At 27.7% G+C, this 24700-nt stretch overlaps 3 protein-coding genes across 6 annotated transcripts; all 3 read right to left on the bottom strand.

The window, feature by feature from the left end:
- Nucleotides 1–7246: 7246 nt before the first annotated feature.
- LOC127245103 (17.3 kDa class I heat shock protein-like) lies at nucleotides 7247–8015 on the bottom strand. Its single transcript, XM_051265755.1, has one exon. The coding sequence runs from the start codon at nucleotides 7896–7898 to the stop codon at nucleotides 7449–7451; it is 450 nt and encodes a 149-aa protein (XP_051121712.1). The 5' UTR covers nucleotides 7899–8015; the 3' UTR covers nucleotides 7247–7448.
- Nucleotides 8016–11854: 3839 nt separating this feature from the next.
- LOC127244943 (uncharacterized) lies at nucleotides 11855–15002 on the bottom strand. Of its 2 annotated transcripts, none has more exons than XM_051265552.1 (5): nucleotides 14742–15002; nucleotides 14337–14627; nucleotides 14018–14249; nucleotides 12625–12825; nucleotides 11855–12529 (listed from the first exon to the last, which is right to left on the bottom strand). In XM_051265552.1, exons 1-5 carry the CDS (start codon nucleotides 14919–14921, stop codon nucleotides 12405–12407), a joined length of 1029 nt encoding a protein of 342 aa, XP_051121509.1. In that variant the 5' UTR covers nucleotides 14922–15002; the 3' UTR covers nucleotides 11855–12404. The 2 variants fall into 2 exon arrangements, with proteins under 2 accessions (XP_051121509.1, XP_051121508.1); XM_051265551.1 differs by having other exon boundaries at nucleotides 14018–14252; nucleotides 14742–15000.
- A 1690-nt stretch (nucleotides 15003–16692) lies between these two features.
- On the bottom strand, nucleotides 16693–19600 carry LOC127245068 (guanylyl cyclase 1). 3 transcript variants are annotated; one of them, XM_051265710.1, is made up of 11 exons: nucleotides 19484–19600; nucleotides 19092–19394; nucleotides 18467–18655; nucleotides 18262–18386; nucleotides 18005–18116; nucleotides 17853–17927; nucleotides 17489–17577; nucleotides 17350–17405; nucleotides 17200–17272; nucleotides 17061–17136; nucleotides 16693–16983 (listed from the first exon to the last, which is right to left on the bottom strand). In XM_051265710.1, the coding sequence occupies exons 3-11, from the start codon at nucleotides 18626–18628 to the stop codon at nucleotides 16930–16932; spliced, it is 822 nt and encodes a 273-aa protein (XP_051121667.1). In that variant the 5' UTR covers nucleotides 18629–18655; nucleotides 19092–19394; nucleotides 19484–19600; the 3' UTR covers nucleotides 16693–16929. The 3 variants fall into 3 exon arrangements, with proteins under 3 accessions (XP_051121667.1, XP_051121665.1, XP_051121668.1); XM_051265708.1 differs by having other exon boundaries at nucleotides 19092–19569; XM_051265711.1 differs by lacking the exon at nucleotides 18467–18655 and having other exon boundaries at nucleotides 19092–19567.
- Nucleotides 19601–24700: the final 5100 nt, after the last annotated feature.

The following is a 24700-nucleotide window of genomic DNA, read 5'->3' as shown; positions in this document are numbered from 1 at the left end:
CGTGATATTTTGTAAAAATATATATATTTATTAAAAATTGTGCCCAATAAATAATGTTAATTTTAATTTGAAATAGTAAAAGAACAAACTACGGTCCAATATATTTTGGTGTTAGATTTTGAGATGAAATCAGTTTAATGTAATAAATAATTCAGCATAGGCTGAAATTAATCTTCACTTTTAATTTAAATTTAATTATTCTAAGTAAACAAATAATTCAATTAATTAATAGTGGATATTATTAGAAATTTTAGGGGAAAATAATGAGATTTGTCTTATTATCGTCAAAATAAGGAGCCTATATATAGGCCATACAAAAGAGACTCGATAGACTCAAATCTAAGTAATCTAGATATAAATCTACTAAATCTAAAAGTGAATATCTAAAATATCTCAACAACAGATATCAAGTTCAAGAATGGTGAATTCATTATAAGTTATCCACTTTGTTGTTATATAAATGATATTTGTTCTCAATTAGTTTGATCATTATATTAGTCAACTATAGCAAATTCTTACTAACCTATTACTTTCCTCAAATGGGATTTATTATTTTTAAATATCATAACATTTTGTTTTGGTGTTCCCTTCTATTCAACAAAAGATACCAATTGACCTTTGTATCATTTAATTATTATTATTATTATTATTATTATTATTATCATTATCTTCAACCCCAAACAACATCGAAACGTTACATACCCCAAGAAGTGACTGTTTAGCATTCTTGATAGGCCAAAATATCTAATAGAAAAGTCTTCAAGTTGAGTTTTCTTGTCTACTACTCATAATAATACTTATTATATATATCATGCTTCTTCAATTTTTTGTAGCAAAATTTGCTAAGACTAGGTTTGTTTATTTCAACTCAATTCCCACTGCTTTAATCCAAACAATATGCTCCCTCCGTCTGCTTTTAAGAGTTACATTTACCTTTTGAGTCATTGTAATTAGTATTAAAAATATCATTATATTTGTATAATTTTTTTTTTTTACAAACGTCCTTCTATTAGTATTACAAGACACTAATGAAAGTGTTTTTGCAATTTTTTTCTTTATTTGTACTATGTTTTGATATAATAATTAATATTCAAATATCAACATGCAAAAAGTAAATAAGACACTTAGAGTCGGACGGAGGTAGTATTACTCTCTCCGTCGTGTAAAGTGCAAGTGCAATATTTTGATTTCGACACAAAAATTTTAATAGGTAAAATAAAATGATAATTAAGTGACGTGATTAGAGATAGAAATATATATTTATTTTTTTTTGTATTTGAATAGTATCATATGATAAAATATAATTAATTATTCAAATGACGTAGAAATTTACTGTCGCTATTAAAACATTCGCAATGAAGAAATCTCTCCTCCCTCCTCCACCTCAGCTCTATGTAAGCAAAATCTTTTTTAAAAAAATGAAAATTCTTTTGGGCATCTCCACAAAGATGCCCAAGAGATGCCATTTATTTTATTTTACATATATATATATATTAATATTATATAAACTTTTATTTTTTTATAAAATAATATAGATATATATATATATATTGATATACTTTTATTTATATTTATTTTCAAAAATAAATAAAATTGATATAAATATATATTGTTTTATTAAAATAGAAAAAAAAATATGAGGCGGAGAAAAGAGAGTATATAAAAAAGATGATGAGATACTTTTGAAAAAAATCTTTCTTGCAGTTGCTCTTATGATTGATATCAATAAGTTTATATTTATTTCATTTATTTTTATATAACGTGGTAATCCTCAATCGTTATTATTCGAACGTGTTTTAGGTAAACTCTGGTCAAACCTAATTAACCTCACGATTACAAGTTCACTCTACAGTACTAGGCTGCTTGTTCTTACTCGACGCTTATATTTATTTGATTGATTAGAAGGGATGTGGATATGCCAAAACAAATGTAGTGGGCATGCATCAATCACTCACTCACTCGCTCGTGCACCTTTTAATTAATTTTGTATATCTTGTTCTAGATTTGATTCCTTTCTTAATCATGCTTCTAGTCTACTTGATGATGTAATAATTTGACACAATCATGTTTGATTATTGGTTTATATGGATAATTCAATTCTACTAATGATGCAAATAACTAGAATATATATATATATATATATAATTAAGTATATAAAAGAGGGTATGATGATGATGCACACATATAAGATTAACAAAATAATTAGGTACATGATCAAATTGGATTACCTTAATAATCCCTTGATTTGGACAAGGTAATGAGGAGCTATACAATAGTTTAATTAATTAATTAATTAATTAAATAAAAAGATTAGAGACATTAGTGTTGTTAAAAGTTGGCAAGTTGTCATCCTCTCATATCATATACAAATATGGAATCCCCACTTGTTCCAATTATTATACACCAATTAGTATATTGTAGTATTCAAATAAACTCCAAGGATATATGATTGGATTCGATCCCACACACAAAATAAAATATATATATATATATATATGATAAATTGAAAAAGTTGGTGGGCTCTATATATATATATATATTATATGTATGTATTGTATGCTATTAGTTTGAGTGGTTTATCGGGTGAAAGTGGAGGCTACAGGGAGGTGACGATTGGTTCTTTAGTATTTTTATTTGAGTTTTCTTTTCTTTTTTTTTTTAAATTATAATTTAAAGAATTGTGTTGTTAATATAAACTACTGTTGGGTACTGATCCAAGTTCCACATTGGAAGATACAAATAAAATTTCACACCTTATAAGTCCAAGTAAACTCTACTAGTACGAGGCATTTTGGAGAATATCCAAAAATAAATCCGTGCGGAATTAGATACTATCGTTGAGTTGGCCCAGTCTCAACAACGTATATAATTTTTAGTGTTAAGTTTTTGCGAAACAACACGATATAAATATTTTAGAAATTGTGTCAGTAAAAATTATTGTGGGCTGTGTGTGTTTTTTTTGTTGAATTTGAGAAAAAGTGGTTTAAGTTTGGTATTAAAATAATGTTCGATGGGATATTTTATGAAAGAAAAAAATATAATTTTTTTGAGAAATGAAGAGTCCAAATAATAAAATTTGAAAAACTTTGGGTAAAGAAACAGACCCTAGACATACATACATACACACTTATATCTATATATATATATGAGCATGGAGTTTTATAGAGTTTACTAACATATATATTATATTATAACTGAACATATGCTATTACAATACAATATATGTTAAGATATGTATAAATATATCATACCTACTATTACTGCATATGTTGATACGATTAAATTAGTACTATACTGATTTGACTAGATCAACATGGAATTTGCAACCCATATATATATATATATATATAGAGAGAGAGAGAGAGAGAGAGAGAGAGAGAGAGAGAGAGAGAGAGAGAGAGAGAGAAAAACATATCTTAAAGAGAATTTCAAAGATTGGTGCATCTTTGAAAGTTTATGGAGACCGCATGGGATGGAGAGGAGGACATGTTCGATGATGATATATCAATCCTACAGCTTCATTATACATTATTATTATTATTATTATTATTATTATTAAAAATAATAATTAATTAGTTGAAAAATTAATTTGTATACTCGTTAAGCAAACAAGCTCGAGTTTGACTTAAATATATTTTTCAAATTGAGAAGATCAAGCGAGAGAGAGAGAGAGAGAGAGAGAGAGAGAGAGTTAATGTTGAGTTAAGCCAATTCAATTCAATAATTTAATTATATGATTATTTTTTGGAATTTGAATATTACTCATTCCGTCTCACATTGGATGTCTGGATCACCGTAGACATGGAAATTTAAAATAAGTATAATTAGTAGATAATTAAGAATATATTAGTAAAAATAATTATTCTATTTAAAGTTAATATAACTAATTAATTTAATTAAAATTAAAAAAAAATTAAACTAAAAAACTTAAAATAAAATTAAAATATATAATTATTTTAAAAAAAAAATGACATAAAACGTGAGACTGCTTTAATTAATTAGATGCATGTGTTGTGTATGTGTAGCTTAATTGAGTCAACCAAGTAATAGTCAATGGTATGTGTGTATGTAAGTATTGTGTATATATTCTTAATTTGACTTGAACAGTAGTTACGTCACTCATTAATATTTGATTCGATATGATATAGTCCAAGTCTAGTCTACATGTTTCATGGGAATATATATATATATATATATATATTCAAAGGCTGGCAATATAGTGAGGAAATTCACGATCAAATCTTTCCTCTTTTGGAAATCGAGGTTTTCAACTAGCCACTCTGCAACTTGCTCAGTCCACTAATAATACAACTTCATCACAAAAAACGAAAAATTATTTATGTCAATATGAAATAAAGCAAAATTATATATATTCGGGCAGCAAAATGGTACATTAAAAATTATACTCCTTTCGTTCCAAACACCGTGCAATATTTATATTTGGCATGATAATTTAGGTAGAAAATATTAAATATAGTAATTTGAAATATTTTGGATATTAAGTGATATGATTGGAGAGTGAAATGATTTTTTTTATTTTTTATTTGAGTGATGTGATTAGAGAGATAAATAATTTTTTTTTATTTGAGTGATGTAATAAGATAAAGTAAAGCGTATATAAATATATGTATATAAATATTATTAATTATTTTTAAATTTAAAAATATTACAGTAAATTTGAGACAAACAAAAAAAATATATTGTATTAAGTTTGAAACAAATATATATATATATATATTGCAAGAGACAGAGAGAGTATTTTTTTTAAAAAAATAAATAAATGAAGCTAAATGAAGAAAAACTACTCAACAAAAGCTTACCGACAAGCCAAACCGTCTGCTACAGGTTTCCTGATAAATATACATACTTCCATCCAAGAAGAATACTTCCTCCATCCCATATTTATATATATAAAAAGACTAAATTAACCTTACTAGTATTGTATGATATAAAGGTAATGACATTTATGTAATATATTGTAAATTGGAAGAGTATTTGTAATGTTAGGTAGGTAGTACAATTACTAAAAAAAAAATAGATATTTTGTTATGAGACGAACCAAAATGGAAAAATAGATAGATTATTAAGGAACAGAGGGAGTATTATTTTTTATTTTTTATAATTGTATTTTTTAACATAATTAATACTCTTATAATTTTTAATATATTACACAAATATCATTGTTTTTCTATTATACTATCTATTAGAGGCATTTTTGTCTTTTTAACTATAAATCAATATAATATTAATATTAAAAAATTTAAGTATAAAAAAGCAAATGTTGCTCTTTTTGCGAGACGAAATTAATATAATTTTATTGTCATTTTGTAATGAATTTGTTCATTCAACTATTTTTAAATAATACGATTTTCGATAAATATTATAAATAAATAATATATATAAAAAATATAATATATAATTTATACTTTAATCATTGATAAAAATTTAATAATTCAATATAAAATATTATTTTTTATATTATCGTATAAAAAATTCTTCATATTTAGTATATATATATATTAAAAAAAAAAAAAAAAAAAAAAAAAAAAAAAGAAAAGAAGAAAGAAAGAAAAAGCAAAACAAAACTAGGTTTTGGGATTGTCATGTTTGGGTTAATGGATTAGAAAGTCCAACGGATAATTGATGAGGTTTTGGTTAGTGTATTGGGCTATGGCTATTGGATTATGGGAAGGTTTTTTGACAAGGAAGAATTTCATTTTTGGTACATTAAGGATATGTTTGGCAATATGGAAATGAAAATAATTTTGTTTTTTGGTTTGTATCAGTGAATATATTGATTTAAAAATTTTCTTTTTTAAGATTGTATTTACTATTTTCATAATTTTTAAAGAAAAAAAAATTTATTTATTTTACAAAAAAAAAAAATTATTTATTTTACAAAAAAATTTATAATAAAACGTCAAGATCATAAACTAATCCTACATGTAAATACAAATTCTTATGATATATTTCTGTCTTTATTCTCAAATTATTTTAAAACAAACGTCTTTAACTCTATATAACTTTTTTATCCGTTTAATCCATAATCAACATTGGATAATAACTCATCCACCCAGTCACCTTCTTTATTGTCTTTGTGATTACTTTTCCGATTTTTATGATAACAATATTCGTTACATTTAATAAAAAATATAGTTATTATAAATTTATTATTTTTCTCAAAAACCGATTATCTTTAACAAAAATAATAAAAATTAATTAAATATTATTTTCATTTTTTTAAAATCTTAATATTTCAAATTTTAAATTCAATAAAAATTATCTATATATATATATATTTAAAACTCATTAAAATTATCTTTTTTATCTCTACTTTTTTTCTATTCAAATTTTAAAATAGTAAATTATATGCTTCAAAATTATTAAAATTTACCTAAATTAATATTTAAAAATTAAAATATAATATTATATAAAAATATTATTAAACAATAAAAATATAGAACTATATATAAATAAATAAATTATTTTTATTATATTACTACATAATAAAATAATATAAAAATAAATAAATTATTATAGGTATTATAAAATAATAACTATAGTAAGTTAAAAGGTAATTAACTAGGTGATAAAAAAAGGTAATGTGAGGGATAAAGAAAATAATATCCAACTATGACGGATGCTCTTAGGTATCTCCAACTTTGGGCAAAAAATTTTATGATGTTGTGTTCTTTTTTTTTATATATATATATTTTTTTTATATTACACTTAATACTTCTAATTTATTTTTAAATATAATAATAATTTATTACTATTTTTATGTTAAAGAAAAATTAAAAGTAGTGTCCGAGCAGGGAGTATTAAATTTTTTATTTAAACTTTTTAAATTTTGAATTGAAGTAAAAATACTACATAAATATAATTTGTGAGTTAGTTGCGAGTTTTAAGAAATCTTGCTAACCCCATTTTGAGAGACTAAATACACCTAAAAAAAAGTAAATATTTTTTTATAATTTTAGAAATTTAAAAATTAAAATTTTTAAAATTTATTGACAATTTATACACTTTAAATTAAATATCATTAAAAAAGAAAAAGTAAACACAAAATTTATAAAATCATAAGGTTATTTGATTTAGAAGCGCGGATATTTTGCATAATTTAGCCAATTTGGAAATTGTACGCAGTTAGGAACAATGAGCTTTTACAGTTAGAGTCGCAGTCAAAGAGAAACAGCAATGCATCCATCGATTCGCTGCCTCCAACATCAATCCAAAGGGAAATTACTTTAGCTAACAAAAACTTTTATTCATTAATCGGAAGAATCACAAACGTACATAATGGATGAACCATAACAACGAACATATCATATAATATCATAGCACAACAAAACAAACACACAATCACAATTAAGCAGTGCCACATAACAGAGCATAATCACACAGAAAATTCATTCCAAATTGTAGGCATAGACGACGAATTTCAAATCTCAGCCAGAAATTTCAATGGATTTCACCTCAGGTTTCTTCACTTCCTCCTTGGGGATCGTCACCGTCAGCACGCCGTTCTCCATATTAGCCTTGATCTGCTCCATCTTCGCATTCTCCGGCAACCGGAACCGCCGGAAGAAGCTTCCATGGCTCCTCTCCACGCGGTGCCACGACTCGTCCTTCTCCTCCTTCTCTCGCTTCCGCTCGCCGCTAATCTGGAGGACATTCCCTTCCTCCACCTCCACCTTCACCTCCTCCTTCTTCAGCCCTGGCACATCTGCCTTGAACACGTGCGCCTCCGGCGTCTCCTTCCAGTCCACGCGCGTCGCCGCGAACTGCGACGTCTCGTTGGAGGAGCTCATCAATGGCCAATCGCGGAACGGATCCAACACGTCCAGTGAGAACGGATCGGAGCTTCGCCTCCCAAAGAAACTCGGAATCAGCGACATTTTCTAATTACACGAAAAATCAAATTAGGGAAGAAAAGACCTAATTGAAAAAACTTCTTCGATTGGATTGTGCTTGCTTGGTAGTGTTGTGAATTATGTGAGCTTGAGTGGAAGAAGGCTAGGCTATATATAGGCACGCCGTTTGTCCGTGAAATTGTTGCGTGGAAGTGTATGGAAATTTCAGGAACTTATCATAATAATAAAATAATATTTTATTTTTAATAATATGTATATTATTTTGTTTAGGAGAATTCTGGAGCATTTTTCCGGAAAAGGAATGAAGATTCTGGATAAGTCCACCGCTCCGAGACTGGCACAATCACATCCGCCACGTGTCGTGCTTACCGTTCTTTGATCAACATAGTTACGTCATAACGGGTAAAAAATACATATCATTAATTTTACATATTATAGAAGACAAAATAGTCTTGTTGAATTAGAGCCCTAAAAAATGAATTCAACTCGTTGGGTTAGCCCACTAATCTTAATTTTAAAGAAGATTGGGTTGCAATTTTTTAAACCCGTTAAAATATGAGTTTAAATGGGCCAATCAGCATAAACCGCGGTTGAGGGTGAGTTAGTCTACATTAGCTTACGGGTCAAATAAATATAATAATTAATCTCATTCGTCTAACTAAATGTATTTGTTACTATTTTTTACTATCATAGTAAAAATTATAATAAAACTAATCAAATATTAAAATAAAAATATTTTTTAATTTTTTATAAATTACAAATATATCATTATAAATAAGTTAAGACGAATAAAATAAAAACTTTTATTAGCTTAAATAAATTATCAATATTGTCTACACGGTTGTTTTTCTTCTCTAACTATGTTATTCATGACATTGTTATTTGTTTCGATTTTTCATCATTTTTTTTGTTTGTCTTCCATTTTATTATTTTATAATTTTACAAATTAATAAAATTAATTATAATTTATTTTTAAAATGAAGTATTTTTTATTATTCATTTTTTTAATGCACCAATTAATAATATTTAGAATTGAGAATTTTTATATTTTTTATTTATATTAAAATATTTATTATTTAAATTCTATAATAAAACTATTTTTAGCTATTTTTAAATACTCTCTCCGTTCCACGTACTATGTCCACGTTGTCGTTTCTGTCTGTTTCACATTCCATGTCACTTTTTTTTTTTTTAAAAATGATTACACACTTTAATCTCATTTTAAATTTTTTTATTTTTTTAAATTTTAATTAAATTAATTAGTTATCTTCATCTTAATTTATAATTATTTATATTATAGGAACTAATGCATTATTAATTATCTACTAATTACACTCCTCCTAAAATATCGTGTCTACAGTGTAGCAAACACGGTATATGGGACGGAGGGAATATTATTTACGAAAATATTTATAATATTAATATTCTTTTAATATTTTTAAAAAGCTCGTGGGCTAGCCCGCTTAGGTTGCCACCCGCCGTTGGGTTGGGTTGGGTTGTGCTGATGAAATTTTGATCTGCACCGCCGCGGGTTGGCCCAAAGACAATCCGCTTATTTGCAGGTCGGGTTAGGGTAGGTTGTGGGTCAATCCGCCCCACTAACCCGTTTTGACATGTCTATGTTGAATATTGTCCTTCATTTAAAGGTGAATGACAATTCCACCTATTACCAATTGGTTTTAGGTCAAAGCCCCAGACCCCTTTTTAAGATGACATCAGAATCATGGTGCCCTTATTGGGTATTGATTCGGTATGAATTTTTTAGATTATCATTTCGAGAGAAATAGTGTTGAAGATTGTAAAACATTGGATATGATGTGGAAACTCCCTTGGCTTATAAAAGTGAAGGTTACTCCTCCCCTATCACTAATTAATTTTATATTGAACACCTGAAATCCTTTTTAACAATGTGTTGATTGACTCTCGTTTCTAAATAAATAGTTAAATAATGTTATATCATAAAAGTTTAATTTTTTAGGTAAATTGATAATTTATATCATCTAACATAGTTTATACGGACAATCATAAAAATTAAATTTACATCCTAATAGCTTCGAAGTCGCTACGTATATGTGACATGCAATGATTATATTAAATATTATTTTAATATCAAACACAAATCTAAACATTTCACAAATCAATCAAAACAAAAAAAAGCAAATACTTCAAGTCATTAATATATTCTAATAAAATATATATATAATGTAATAGTTTATTGTTGTAAATAAATATTAGCAAAATTACACAAATTATACAGTTTAGGATAGAGCTGTTAAACGAATTGAGCCGTTCGTGAACTCAGATCGGTTAGGCTTGATTCGACTCGGTTTAAGCTCGTTCGCAAACGTTAATGAGTCGAACCGAACAACATAAATAGGCTCGTTTGGTTAACGAATGAGCTCGAGCTTTGTTCGCGAACGTTCGCTTAAATAATATATTTATTATAAATATTATATATACATATAAAATTATAATTTATAAATAAATAAAATATTAATTTAAAATATATAAATAAAATAATTTTAATTTTTGTATAATTTATATATAAATTTAAAAAAAAATAAGACAAACGAACTCGAACGAGCTTAATCGAATCTAAACGAGCTGAACACGAACACGAGCTCAAACATAAAAAATTTTTAACGAGCTGAGCTCGAACACTACGAACAAGCTCGAAAGTTTAACGAACAAACACAAGCCTCGTTCCCGAACATTAACAAATACTTAAATTTTAACTCAACTCGATTCGACTCAGATTGTTAACCGCTCTAGTATAGGAAAATCATTTAGGACCACAATGACATTCATGACTTTTACAGTCTCTATGTTGTAAACAAAGATAGTTGGATACATTTACACACCATAATAAAAATGAACAAATTTTTTTAAAACAAAAAAAAAATAGATACATCAACAACCAACGCCGTAATAGAGACATCAACATATATTTTCGGTACTTAAAAAATATCACTTCATACAATAAATACATGCTTATGGAAAGTATTTGAAAAATAATCGACAAGTACATCTATATTAACAAGTTTACTTATAATTTAAAATGCATCAAAATAATTTACATTTCAAATGACCGTTTCAATAGATTAAATGCACATTTTTACATTCAACATTTATTTATCATATTTGTCGCTATCTTTATTGTATATTTTTTTAATTCTATTTACTTATTAAGTAAATTTTTCAAAATATCCTCAAATACTTTTTACTTCTTTTTATTTTTTTAATAAAATATTTATTTTTCTTAATATCAATTCCAACGGAGCTCATTTTTGCTGATGGAGAAAGTATTTGTAAAATTAATTATAGTATAATACAAATATTATATATTAAAATTAAAAAAACTATAAAATTTAAAATAATATTAAAGTGTATAATTATATTTTTAAAAATAAAAAAAATAAATTACGTTGGACGAACAAAAACAAAAAAATAAAAATAAATTATATGAGACAAAGAAAATAATAGTTATAAATATATAGCATAATAGAAATATATATATATTTCTTTTACCAAGTGACATTAATAGAATTAAAAAAATGAACATAAAAGATAAAAATATTTCAATACTTAATTAAAAGGTACATTTATTATAAAAAAAAATAATAATAATAAATAAACACAAATAAAAAATAACAAAATTAAAAACATTTGACTCAAACTGAGAAAATATTATCTTTATTGAAACTAATTTAAAATTCAAATAAACATAAAAATTTGTAGTAGATTGTTTGAGGGATTTTGTTTGGATTTCCACTGTTCATCCTATTTTTTTTTCCCAAAAACATCGAATCAAACACCTATTTCTTATTTTTTATATTATACTAAAAATCAATTTTACATTCAAAACATCACATCAACACCTATTTATATCACATCATACAACTGTTCAAATTCAAAATTTTTACTATTCAAATTCAAAATTTTTACTATTCAAATCCCAATTCAAAATCCAAACCCTCAAACAAACACACAATGTAAAGGGCACACAAAATAAATGCTACTATATAAAAATAGGAACAACAATAAATACTAGTATAGGATGACGTTGTATGTACATTACATTCCATTGATGAACAAAACTACCATACCCTTACTTATTACATTCATACTTCTCATCAACACACCGTCTTCACCATTACTACCATTACCACAAGCCTGTCTCATCTGTGGCCATTGTAATTTACCAAAATACCCCCACATCAAACCTAGCAAACACCCCACCCAACCCCACCCCACTTCTTGAATCAAAGATTTTTTTGCACCCACCTCACTGAACAACATTCATCAATTCCCTTCTACTTCCCTACCAAATAATACAGAGTACATTTTCTATCTTCAAATCCCGCCACCCACCCCTCCCTCCCTTATGTTATTTTCATCCTCTAACTAAGCAACATAATTCTCATTGATGCAAACCATTTGAGGCATTACCATAGCAAAAGTGAACTAACTAACTAGCCTGTCTACACACACATATAATTATATATATATGTATGTATGTATATGTATATATCAGTAAGTCCAGTCCTGAGGAAGATATATACCAGCCATTGGAGAGGGCGACTGAAAGCTCGGTCGGCGCTGCTGTTGTAAGATCATCAGCGCAGCATTGCGGCGAGCCAAGAACAAATCCAATTCTGTCGTAAAAAAAACACCATGATAACTAACTAACATTAGCAAAAACACTAATCATGGGTTTTAATTTGTTATTACAGGATGGATTGGTGCTTACCATAGTTGGAGAGGAAGCTGCCCCTGCCCCTGCCCCTGTTGTAGGAGAACTTGGGAGGATTATTATTATTATTATTATTATTATTACTATTATTATAAGGTGGAGGAGGTTGAAATTGAGGTTGAACAAATCCCAGGGTCCCATTGAACTTGTTGCTTAGAAGATCTCCAGTGGCGTTTCTTTCTGGAAAATAAGTTGAACCTGCTCATAAGTTTCTTTCATTAGGACACAACACAACAGTATAGTACACTACACTAGTACATAGGCAATACCTATATTATTATTTATTACAGTATTATATTTTTAATAACAAAAATCCGCAATCGCTGCCCGGCCGAATCCAATACCCCACGAACTAAGTCTCGTGAGGTCACAGATCCAACTCCACACCTTCAAACAATCCTCTACGAGACTATTTTTATTATTATTATTATAGGTAGGGCTTGACTTGTAATGAAATGTGTTTTCCTTTCACATCTGTTTAGACACAATTTTGCAATTTAGAGAGCTTATAAGATTTAAAAGATTAAAAAAAAAAAAACTATTAAAATTATTAAGGTTTGATTGGATAAATAAATAAAAATAATAATATTTTAATAGTAAAATAAAGTAGATTAAAAGTAACATTCAATTATTATAACTTATTTATTAAATAATTCATAAAGTAATAGTAGAATATATAGAAAAATTATTAATAAATTTATTACTTTCACCTCCAATTTAAAATATTTTTTTTATTTTTATAGCTCTCATTTTAAGATATTCATTTCTTAAATTTTAAAAAAATAATTATATACTAATATAAAAATATTTTAAATTTTTACCTAAATTACAACTCTAAATTAAAGAAACAAAAATATCTAAAATATCTTACAATGTCACTGACTAAAAATAATTATTATTGTTTATTTACTACAAAATTTCAAAAAATATACTTAACAACGGACAAAAGAAGTATTATTTATTAAAATAAGAAAAAAAAAAAGTTTTATTTATTAAAAATGAATTATATATAAATTTCACGGCTAAAATAACGAAGGATATAATTTATAACGGATATCTATTGTAATTTGTCAAAATTTAAAAAATGTTGCAAAAACAAAGCTTAAGCATCGATCAAAGAGAGATGATTTTTGGAAGAAAGCCCAAATCTGGTTCTGGAGAAGATTTTGTGGAGGGCCGAGGCACAAAGTACGATACGTATAAATCTTTTGAGTCAAAAATGAAAAACACGTCCCATCAATTCAAATCTACAACACCCACCAGGTGAATAGAATAGATAGCGGGGGCCGGGACCCCAGCTCCATAATAATCAACCCACCGCACCGCCATTAACGCAACTTTGTAAATAAATAAATTAATTAAATATATAATTTTGAAATTAAATATATACCTGTCTTTTTGCGAGAAGAAAAGAAGCCGTTGCTGGTGGTGTTGTCGTTGTTACGAGGTAGGAAAACCCCTGTCCCAGACCTTGCCCGTTTCGCAGCAGCCATTCGGGTCGGGTTGTGGGTATGGATACGGGTATGGGTTTGTACAACATCCCAGCCCCCTCGGGTCATTTGGCTTTGGTACCACGCTCTCCCATTCTCTTTCTCTTGTTTCATTATGTAGTATTGCTGCTGCTGCTGTTGTAAAATAAAATAAAATAATATTATTATTATTAAATTAAATACTGACCGTTGGATTCGGGAATTCCGTATCGATCTTACGTGAATGTTCTGGAAAGCAGATTGACCGTAATTTACGGGAAGTTGGTTGGGATTTCTCCGGGCAGCTAAGGCTCCATCGTCGCCGTTCAATTTGAGCTTTGCGACCTGACCGGCGGCGAGATGAATCAGGTCTCCGATAGCGTCGTACTCCGCCGCACCTAACGGCGTCGTTGGAGGCGAATAGACGCCGTCAGGGCTGCCGTTACTCGAACCGCCGGCACTCCTCACCGACGACCCAATCCCGCCGTGGAGGAGCGTGGACTGCGGCGAAGTCGACATCACCTGCCGCTTCTGCAAACCAACAACGAAGAAAGAAAACTCCATAAACACTAACGGAGATTAAAAAAAAAAAAACTCCAAAAAGTGAAACCGTAAATAAATAAGATTTGCAGCGACGGAAATTACCCCAAAATGCGCGCAGGCGGGGGTTTCCGATTCGTACGGAAAGTCGGCAGGGAAGCAGAGACCGTCGCCGGAGTCGGTTTCTTTGTTGTTAAGAAGGTTGTCTTTCCCTGTGACGAAATCGTCGAAGAACTCGGCCGGCAACCAGAAGCCAGCTTCTTCTACTTCTCCGCTGTCCGCCATTGATGTTGGAGCTCGGAGAGCAGGAAGGGCTGATAAATGAGGAGTGAGGGGGTGGGGTGGGGGCTTGAGTATTTGCAGGCGGAGGGGGCCCAACGGAAAAATAAGAAGGGACGTTGAGGAGGGAAATGCTGAGGTGCACCAGTTTTTGTTGGATCCACGGTGTTGGAAGTCTCAATTAATTTAGACCGTTGGATTGAATTAATCGATTGTGTGGACTTGTTTGGCGTTGAGGTCCTGGGGCTTGGTAAGACTATTTTGTTTTACAGCTCAGAAATTTTCAAAATGAAACAGAATTTGAATTCGTAATTTGTATTCACCTTTTTTGGTTCGAATTTCAATTTTCAAAAAATTGAAAAAAAAGTCATGACATTAATAATTGCTCAGCCTGTGTATGAGAAAATTTAAGGATTTTGTTTTATCTTCTTAATTTGAATTGTTTTTTTTTCAGTAGTAAGAAAAATTATATTCCCTCGATTCCGAAACTATAGTCGTAGTAGTGTTGGAAACGAGATTTAAGATATTGATATTATATTGATAATGGATAAAAAGTACAGATAAAAAATATTTTTGTATTAGTATAAAAGATAATGGCAATTGTGTAATAATAATAAAAGAGAAACGATAATTATACAGTGATACAGTTATTTATGAAAATAAGACTATTGTTTTGAACAGACAAAAATAGTAAACAAGACTATTGTATTGAAACGAAGGAATGAGTACTATCTACATCTAGATACAATCACCCTATTAAGTTTTACACGTAAATTTTTTAATATTAGTATTATATTATTTTTTAATAAAAAATCACAAAAATACTTCTACTAATATGATATAATATAAAAATAATTGTATTTATATAATATATTATATGTTGTAAAGATATTTATTATATTAAGTACGTAGTATAATGATTAAATTAAAAAACAAATGACTCCTTTGTTTTGTTCTAAATCAAAATACTTTCTTTTACTATTAAACATAATGAATCGCAACTACATCAATAATATATATAAAATTGAAAGACATACAAAAGCTCACCCACATCACTATAACTGCGGTTCGAGTGATGACTTAACGGTGTCGGAGTGGACTTATGATTACGAAGTCATCTGCATGAAATAAAAGTACCTATTAATTTAAAATGGTCAAAGAGTTTACTTTTTTTATTTTAATATTAAATTAAATATTTTTTATATTCCGTTAGAAAGTATATATATTTATATCTTAGAACGGTCAATTATAAAGTAATTATTTAATTAAATATCTTATTTTTTTCACAAATATTTTTATTTTAAATCATATCATTACTTTTATAAAAAAAAAAAAGTATGGATAAAAATATCATTTCATTACTTTAACTACCCACTAATAAAGACTACATCCAAAAATAAATTTTACAGAGGAAGTATATATATTTAATTTTTTATATAGGCCACTTCGGACCAGATCCAGAATTGAGACCCAACTCAGCCGAGCCCAGCCCAACCCGAGAAAGTATTGCAACGAAAAAAAAAAAGAACGTTGTCACTTAGACTTATGCTCAAGGTCGTAATTACATCACAACCACAACCACAACCAAATTATATATATATATTTTTTTTAGTGAAAAAATAAAAAAAAAATTATATATTTTGCTAAAATGCCCCTCATATTCAAGCAATTATTTTTGTTCTTTCTTATTTTCTTCTTCATCTATTTTTCTTTAGTTTTGTTATTTTTCACCTTTACGATGTTGCCTCTAAGAAAAATCGAAAATAAAAGTATCGTGTCGAAAGTAAATCGACATTTTGCCCCCAGATTTCGAACGCTGGTTCCGCCGCTGACCACAACCGACATTTACACGGACAGGCGCCATCCCCCAATCCTCCATCCTTATGTATAATACAGTACAGTACAAGCTCAGCCATACTGATACATACATATATATACATACATATACATACATACAGACACACATACAATACAACAGTGAGTGAGCCAGACCACCTAAAACAAAACATCATCGTCACGAGAACAATCCCAAAGCCCCATCTTGACCATCTCCCTTTTCCACAGAAATCTGCACATTACATTATATTACCAAATTACTACTTTGAATACGAAGACGAACTCGAATAATATCCAATGCATGTTTACCAGCAGAAGATCCTCGTCCGTGCCGAACGATTTATGCGCCCACTCTAAACATCGACAACTAACCCGTTCCCGCTTCCTAAAACGATAAGAAAACACATAAATTATACGTCGAAACGCAACAACCACACCGCGCGCTTACCTCGAGCTTGCAGGATCTCGAATTTCAAACTCGTCCGTCGCACCGTCATACCCACATATAACAATGTAGTGTCCTGAGGCCATTTAATGTAATATAAAAACGACGACTACATCAGAATTATAACATAGTATTTGTTTCCATCGTCTGTACCTGTGTAGCTGCTGCTGCTGTACATGTCTGAATCATAATCGTCCGCCCCGCAGTGACTGCTCCCACCCCAAAAGCATAAATCAGAAATCAAGGTAAGAAATTTCTCAGAAGGCTGGGATCCAAGAACGCCGCGCCATACCTTAACTTGTATTGATCCACTAGAGCAATGGCCACGTATTTTCCAGACAATATAATCGTCGAAAGTTCTTTCGTGCCAACTGATCTGCACTGCATGCAATGAACAGCCTTTTTTCATTTATTTTTCGCGCATACGTTACATGAATCCGATTGTTGTAAAAAACAAATAGTATATGTTGTAAGGACCTACAAATATGCAGTTCTATGTTGTAATATAAGGCGCCATACAATCGAAAGAATATATATATATATACATACAGATACACTATATTGATATTTATGTTCAGAATCAGAAAATGGGAGGCTTATGAGATCATAGAAAAAATCGTAAAGAGAAAGACGACATAGGCGATAGCTGTTTATACCTCTATATGGATTCCGGCATGACGGGCTTCTTGGAACAACATATTTACTCTTACAAGATCATTAGACAATTGGTCCTGCAAAATTTGATCATTTTCTGGTAAAAACAGCTTTGCTTTCCGCATGTTGTCTTAATTCTTAAACATTATTCTACCTTGTAAAATGTCTCGACTGAGAAATCTGGATTGGCTCCCAATGTAACGGTACAATATGTAAAGCTCACGGAAAACTTCTGAAGCAAATACGCCAGATCGACGGTCCAGATGCTGCCAGAAATATGTCCAAAGCAATCAACACTTTGCCTATAATCTAAAAAATGCCGCAATCTTCATACACTTCATTAAGAGAATAGTCAAAAACAACAGAGTGTTTGAATCTGATTTCACTACAGCACAATCGAAAAGAATATACCTTGTTGTACGACAAATCTCGCCAAGTTCAAGAAGACTACAACTGTAAACATTGAGGGATCTTAGAACCATTAGTACACAGGCGAGGCCGCAATCCCACATACACTCTTGGTTTATGTGAGGGACCTGTCGAGAACATAGTTGGATCGTATATGCCAATGTTAGAATTGAGCAGGAATCACAAGAAGAGGAAATGCGAAACTCACGTCTATAAAATAGGACAACATCGGCGATTTGTTTGGCGAAGGTAATATGCTGCTTAAGTTTGCAATAAAGCTAAAATGATGCCCGGCGGCCGCGGACTCTTCGAAATTTTCTTCGTCCGCCTTCAAAAGTTTGCTCAGTAAAAGATGTATTGACCACATCATTTAGGAACTTTTACGAACATTCCAACACTAACACAGAAATTAAATAAATCGATTATGCAGTTGTGAAGATAGCTTCTCCATACACAGATAATTCAATCAATTGAAGAAGGAAATCGAAGAACATGAGTTCAAAATAGAGCCTGAATTTGAAGTATACAATCAAACAAACAAACAAACACACAGTTCATTGGATCAAATCAACAGAGCATGAATAAATTCATGATTTACTTAGCTTGCTCGTTCGAAATGAGGTTTTCACCATCAATCAAATTTGATTTTCAATTAACCAATCTTCAGAGACAGCAATCAAACTCGATTTGTTTTTCAACGACTTTGAATCATTCAATCGACAACAGCAATTGGAGCATCGAAACCAAGCAAGCAAGCAATCAATCCAACGACAGCCAACAAACAAAACGAAGAAAAACTGTAAATTAAAAACCCCTAAAAGAGAAAGACTTACGCAACAAGTCCTCATCAATAATTTCGATTTTGCTGCTGTGTTTTTGTTCGAAAACGTCGCCGACATACGACAAAGCGTAAGAAAGGGCCAATCAGAGATGAGAAGCTTCTAGTGTTCTTCCCTAATTGGCACAGAATCTGCTGGGGTGGGTGGGTGGGTGGGGCGTTGGGTATTTGGTAATGGAATTTCTATACAAAGAAGAGAAAACGCAAGAAGGCAGAGAAGGTCAAAGTTACCGCCATTCTTAATTTCCTTCGTTTCTCTCTTTCTTCTCAGGGCAGACAATCAGAATTACAGGCGGATCTGTTATAAATTAGGGCATTTAATTAAATTAGAGTTGGGAATGAATTGATTCCATCAAAGAAGAGAGGCATGTGAATGATATGGTTCACCTGCCCGATCTGATCTGATCAATTCCCCCATTTCATGTTCTTCATCGATTAACTTGAGTTAAGGCATTATTTGTATGTGTATATCTATTAGTCTGTATGTATGAATTGATGGATCCTTTCTGGATGCATCCATTTCTCTCTCTTAAAAAAGTATAAATACAAACGTGCAAAGCATTGACATTTCCCTTTATGCTTATCCATTTTCGGTACCTTATTAATTTCAGTATTTAATATAGAATGTCTAAAATTATTGCTCTTTTCTTTTCAATTCAAACAGAATGTCTAAAATTATTGCTCTTTTCTTTTCAATTCAAACTTTCTATTTATTATTCCCTTCGTTTTCACGTAATTTGTCTCTATTTTTTATTTTTGACAGTTTTACATTATTTTTAGAAATATAATTATGCACTTTAATCGTATTTTAAATTTTAAATTTTATAATTTTTTTAATTTTAATTAAACTATTTACTTATTTTAATCTTAATCTATAATTATTTTTACTAAATAATAATTATTTTTACTAATACACTTCTTAATTGCTTAGTAATTATACATTACCTAAATTCCGGTGTCTACAGTGATACATCCATATTATATAGGACAGAGAGAGTATTATTATTAGATTATTTAATTAATTTAAAAATAATAATATTTTATTAATCGATAAAAATATTTTTTTATTTTTACAAATACAAAAGAAATTAATAGTTTTATAAAAATTAAAATTATTTTAATATTTATAAATGAACTATTTTTATTATAATAGGAAAATAATACTTTTGAATTAAACATAGTGAAAGGATAAAAAAAAATATATTTGAGTTGAGTTGGAAAGAGAATGTTATCTATTTAGTTTGTATCAATGAATTTTTTTTTTTTAATTCGTGAATTTTTCATATTAATTGTGGAGAACTATCCTAATAATATAAAAATTAATATTTTATATTAAATTATTGGTCTTTTTTTAAAAAATATATATTTTTTCGTCCATCATTAATCTTTTTATTTATTTTTTATATATTAATATTTAAATATTAATTATTATATCAAAATATAGTATAAATAAAAGAAAAAAATGACAAAAATATTTCTACCAGTGTCTTATAATAATAATATAACGACATTTATACAAAAAATTACACAAAATATAAGAATACTTGTAAAATTAAAAACAATGATGTCAAATGCAAATTAAAAAATTAGTGGTGGACGGAGGAAGTATTAGATAGGCAAAATTGACCGCAACTGTCATTTGGTTTCGAAACTCAAAATAAAATTTCTTTATATTTTAATAATTGTTTGACGTTTCTTTACATTCTAAAAAATGTTGCATAAAACTCTTTGTCATACAAAAAAAATATAGATAAAAAATCATCTTCTTATCAAATAAAAAAATAAACAAAAAATAATTTCACGCAATGCTTTTTAAAGTATAAGAGACACCATATAATTTTTAAAGTAAAAAGAAATTTATATAAGTTTCGAAACTACAAAAGAATTATGAACAATTTTGCCTATTATATACTCTTTCGTTCCTTAAGTAGATATTCATTTGTTTTTTTGTACGGAGTTTTATATATATTAGTATTATATCGATATATTGATATATAGTAAGAATAAAATATAAAAGACTAAAATAATCCTATTAGTATTTTATGATATAAAGATAATAACATTTGTGTAATATATTGTAAATTGTAAATGTATTTTTAATGCTAGATAAATAATACAATTACTACAAAATAAATAAATATTTTTTTTTTTGGAATGGATCAAAATAAATATATATATAATTTATTTGAAGATAGAGAAAGTATTATGTTGATAAACATATATTTTATTTTTTAATATTAATAATTTTGAAAAATCATAACATCAAAACGCTAAGCGAATACACTTATATATATATAATTTTATACGATATATTTTATATAACATACAATAATTATATACTTTAAAAAAATAAAAATCAAACTCCAAAAGAGAGCCGAAAGCCCCACATATGATAGGGAAATGGGAATTGAATATTTGGTGTTTTTTTTTTTTATTATTATTTAGTTTATTGTTATTTTTTATATAAATAGATAAAAAATTGATAATATAAAAAATAATATATTATATTATGTTAATTTAATAATAATAATATATATTTATACATATTAAAAATTATATAGGTACAAAAATAATTGGACCGATAAATCCATTTTTATTTATTTTATTTTTTTTGTGCGAATCACTTCAAAAAAGTTAAAAAACCTACTTATATAATTGTAAATGGCAAGTAAATTACGATGTGTTTTTTTTTTCGAAAAAGATCTAATATATTTTTCAAAAAATATAAGTCTTTCTATCTCCTTTACTATGTCCGTAACCACGAGAAACTATGATAAGTATAACTAATAAATAATTAAAAATGTATTAATAAAAATAATTATAATATAATATAAATTACGATTAAAATAACTATTTATTCTAATTAAAATTAAAAAAATATAAATTCTAAATTCTAAAATAAAATTAAGGTGTGTAATCAATTTTTTCAAAAAAAATAAAATTACATGAGATGTTAGATAGACAGAAACGGTAACGTAGACACGGTAGGTGGCCTGAGGAAATACTATATTATACACACTTATTATTTTTATATTTTTTATACTATTTTCTATATCTTACATAAAATATATATATTTATATATATATAACATTTTAAACCAAAACACAAAACAAACAAACCCGATTATATAAATTTATAACAAAAATAGATAATTAATTGAAATATATATACAAATAATTACAATTATATTTATAAAAATTATATACTTCATCCGAACGACAAGAAAGTATACATATTTTTATTTAAGTTGTCCAATTATAAAATAATTATTTTATTAAATACTTTATTTTTTCAAAAATATTTCTCGATTACCATGATTATTACTTTTACAAAAAAAAAAAAAATAAATAAATAAATAAATAAAAAATCTTCAAATTTCTTTTAATTGCTCGTTTTAATAAAAATATTGGTACTTCTTAAACTCTGCGCTGAACCAAGGAAATATGTTTCAATCATGTTTTTTTTTTCGTTTATTTATTAATAATCCTTTATTTAAATTTAAAATACTAAAAATACAAAAAATTATATTTAAAAGTTATACTCCCTTCGTCCCATAAATAAATATCTATTTGCTTTTTGCACGTAATTTTAAAAATATTAATATTATATTGGGATATAGTAAAAATAAAGTAGAAATAACTAAAATAATCTTATTAGTATGTGTGATATAAAGGTAATGACATTTGTGTAATATATTGTAAGTTGCAAGGGCATTTGTAATATTATGGGACGAACTAAAATAAAAAAATAAATACTTTGTTATGGAACAAAGTAAGTATTAATTTATCTATATATATACACAAATAAAATATTAATTTTTATTTTTCTTAATTTTTGAAAAAAATCAAATTTATAATTTCAAACTCAAACAAATAATAAAAATGCTCCTTTTCATGTACAAAGAGTACAGTGTATTTATTTTTTTAATATATATTTATATTAAATATAAATAATTAGTATAAATTTTTTATAAGTAAATAATATATACAATTATATTACATTTTTTTTTTGTAATATTTGAAAAAAAAATTGTATGTGCAAAAAATTGTTGAAATACTTCTACATTTATATTATTTTTTAAATAGAATTTGCAAATTGCAAATATATTTCAAATTAAAAGTAGCATTTAAAGATTTAGGCTGCGAGCTTTTAAAACTCTTTACTTCAAAACCACTCACTTTACTAAAAGTCAGTTTTGCTTAAATTTTAATTTAGAAGAAAACAATAAATAAAGCTATTTCTTTTTTGCTTTTATTTATTTCAAAATTTGAACTCCTATAAGAATACTAAAATAAATCTGTTATTTTTCTTTTAATCTGATTTTCCCTCTCACTCCATTTTGAATACGTGACAAGTTTTTCATGTTTTAAAGAAAAAAAAAATGCAACAAAAATAATAATCTCTTTTTCAAAAAATAATTATTTGGATATTTCGTAGGCTAAATTTTTAGGACTTCAGCTACAATAATCATAATCAACCACCCTAAAGTAGAGCCGACAAAAACTGACCCGACACAATAACCCGACACAAAATAATTGAGTTTGAATCAAATATTTCAATTCAATTATGTATACGGGTTGACACGAACCCGACACAATAGTAAACGGGTCGGGTTAGGGTTGAGGCTCTCAACTCGAATCCGACACGACAACCCGATTATAATATATTAATCTTGATTAATATATTTATTATGTGTATAAAATAATCATAATTTAATAATTTTCTAGTAAATTAATTTAAACTAAGTTCAATTTTAAATAATCATAACATAATTTACGTTCAAACCAATAAAAACTAACATAACACGACAACATAACAAAAAGTTATTTAATTTGAATTAAAAAATTCGACTTAATTATGTATACGGGTCAACTTGAACTCGAGACAATAATAAACGGGTCAATACGACCTGACACGATCATAAACGGATCGAATTAAGATTGAGTAATTTAACCCGACACGAATCGACCCATTGTCGTCAGCTCTACCCTAAGGGCAAAGGGTGCAACAAAATAAGATATAGTATATAAATTAATAAATTATGTGTAGTTATTTATATAGAATATATTTTTTTATTTAAATACATATTTAATATGAGAATTAAGAATTGCATACGAAAGAAATTGAAATCAGATTTCAAATATATAGCCATAAATAATAGATCTGGTGTAGTTATTATATAAATTAAGTTATATATACATAAATTAATTAAAGATAAATGTGCAATAAGATCAGCTTTATTTCATCAATTCATTTAAATAACTATTATATCCTTATTTTAAAACTTAGTATTTTTTAAGGGTATAATAATCATTTAAATGAATGGATTAAATAAAAATTGATTTTAACGAATTAATTAAATAGAAAATATTGTTATAAGTAGCTTTATTGGATTGAATGGAACATAAAGCACAGACGAAATTGGAACAGAAGATTTGAACTCGGCCTAGTCAGTCCATTTTGTGTTCTCATCATACATGATTTCCTAAACTATTATTTTAAAAATTTAATGTATGATATATATATATAAATCAATAAAAACGGACAAATATTTGTGTTTTATCTCAAATAGCATCGATTCAAGAGTAAAAAAAAATATCGAT

The sequence above is a fragment of the Andrographis paniculata genome, unplaced genomic scaffold, assembly GCF_009805555.1.
Source record: "Andrographis paniculata isolate CXL003 unplaced genomic scaffold, ASM980555v1 Contig21END, whole genome shotgun sequence".
In the NCBI taxonomy this organism is placed as follows: Eukaryota; Viridiplantae; Streptophyta; class Magnoliopsida; order Lamiales; family Acanthaceae; genus Andrographis; species Andrographis paniculata.
The sequence above is the reverse complement of the archived record's forward strand: the minus strand, read 5'-3'. Positions and strand labels throughout refer to the sequence as shown.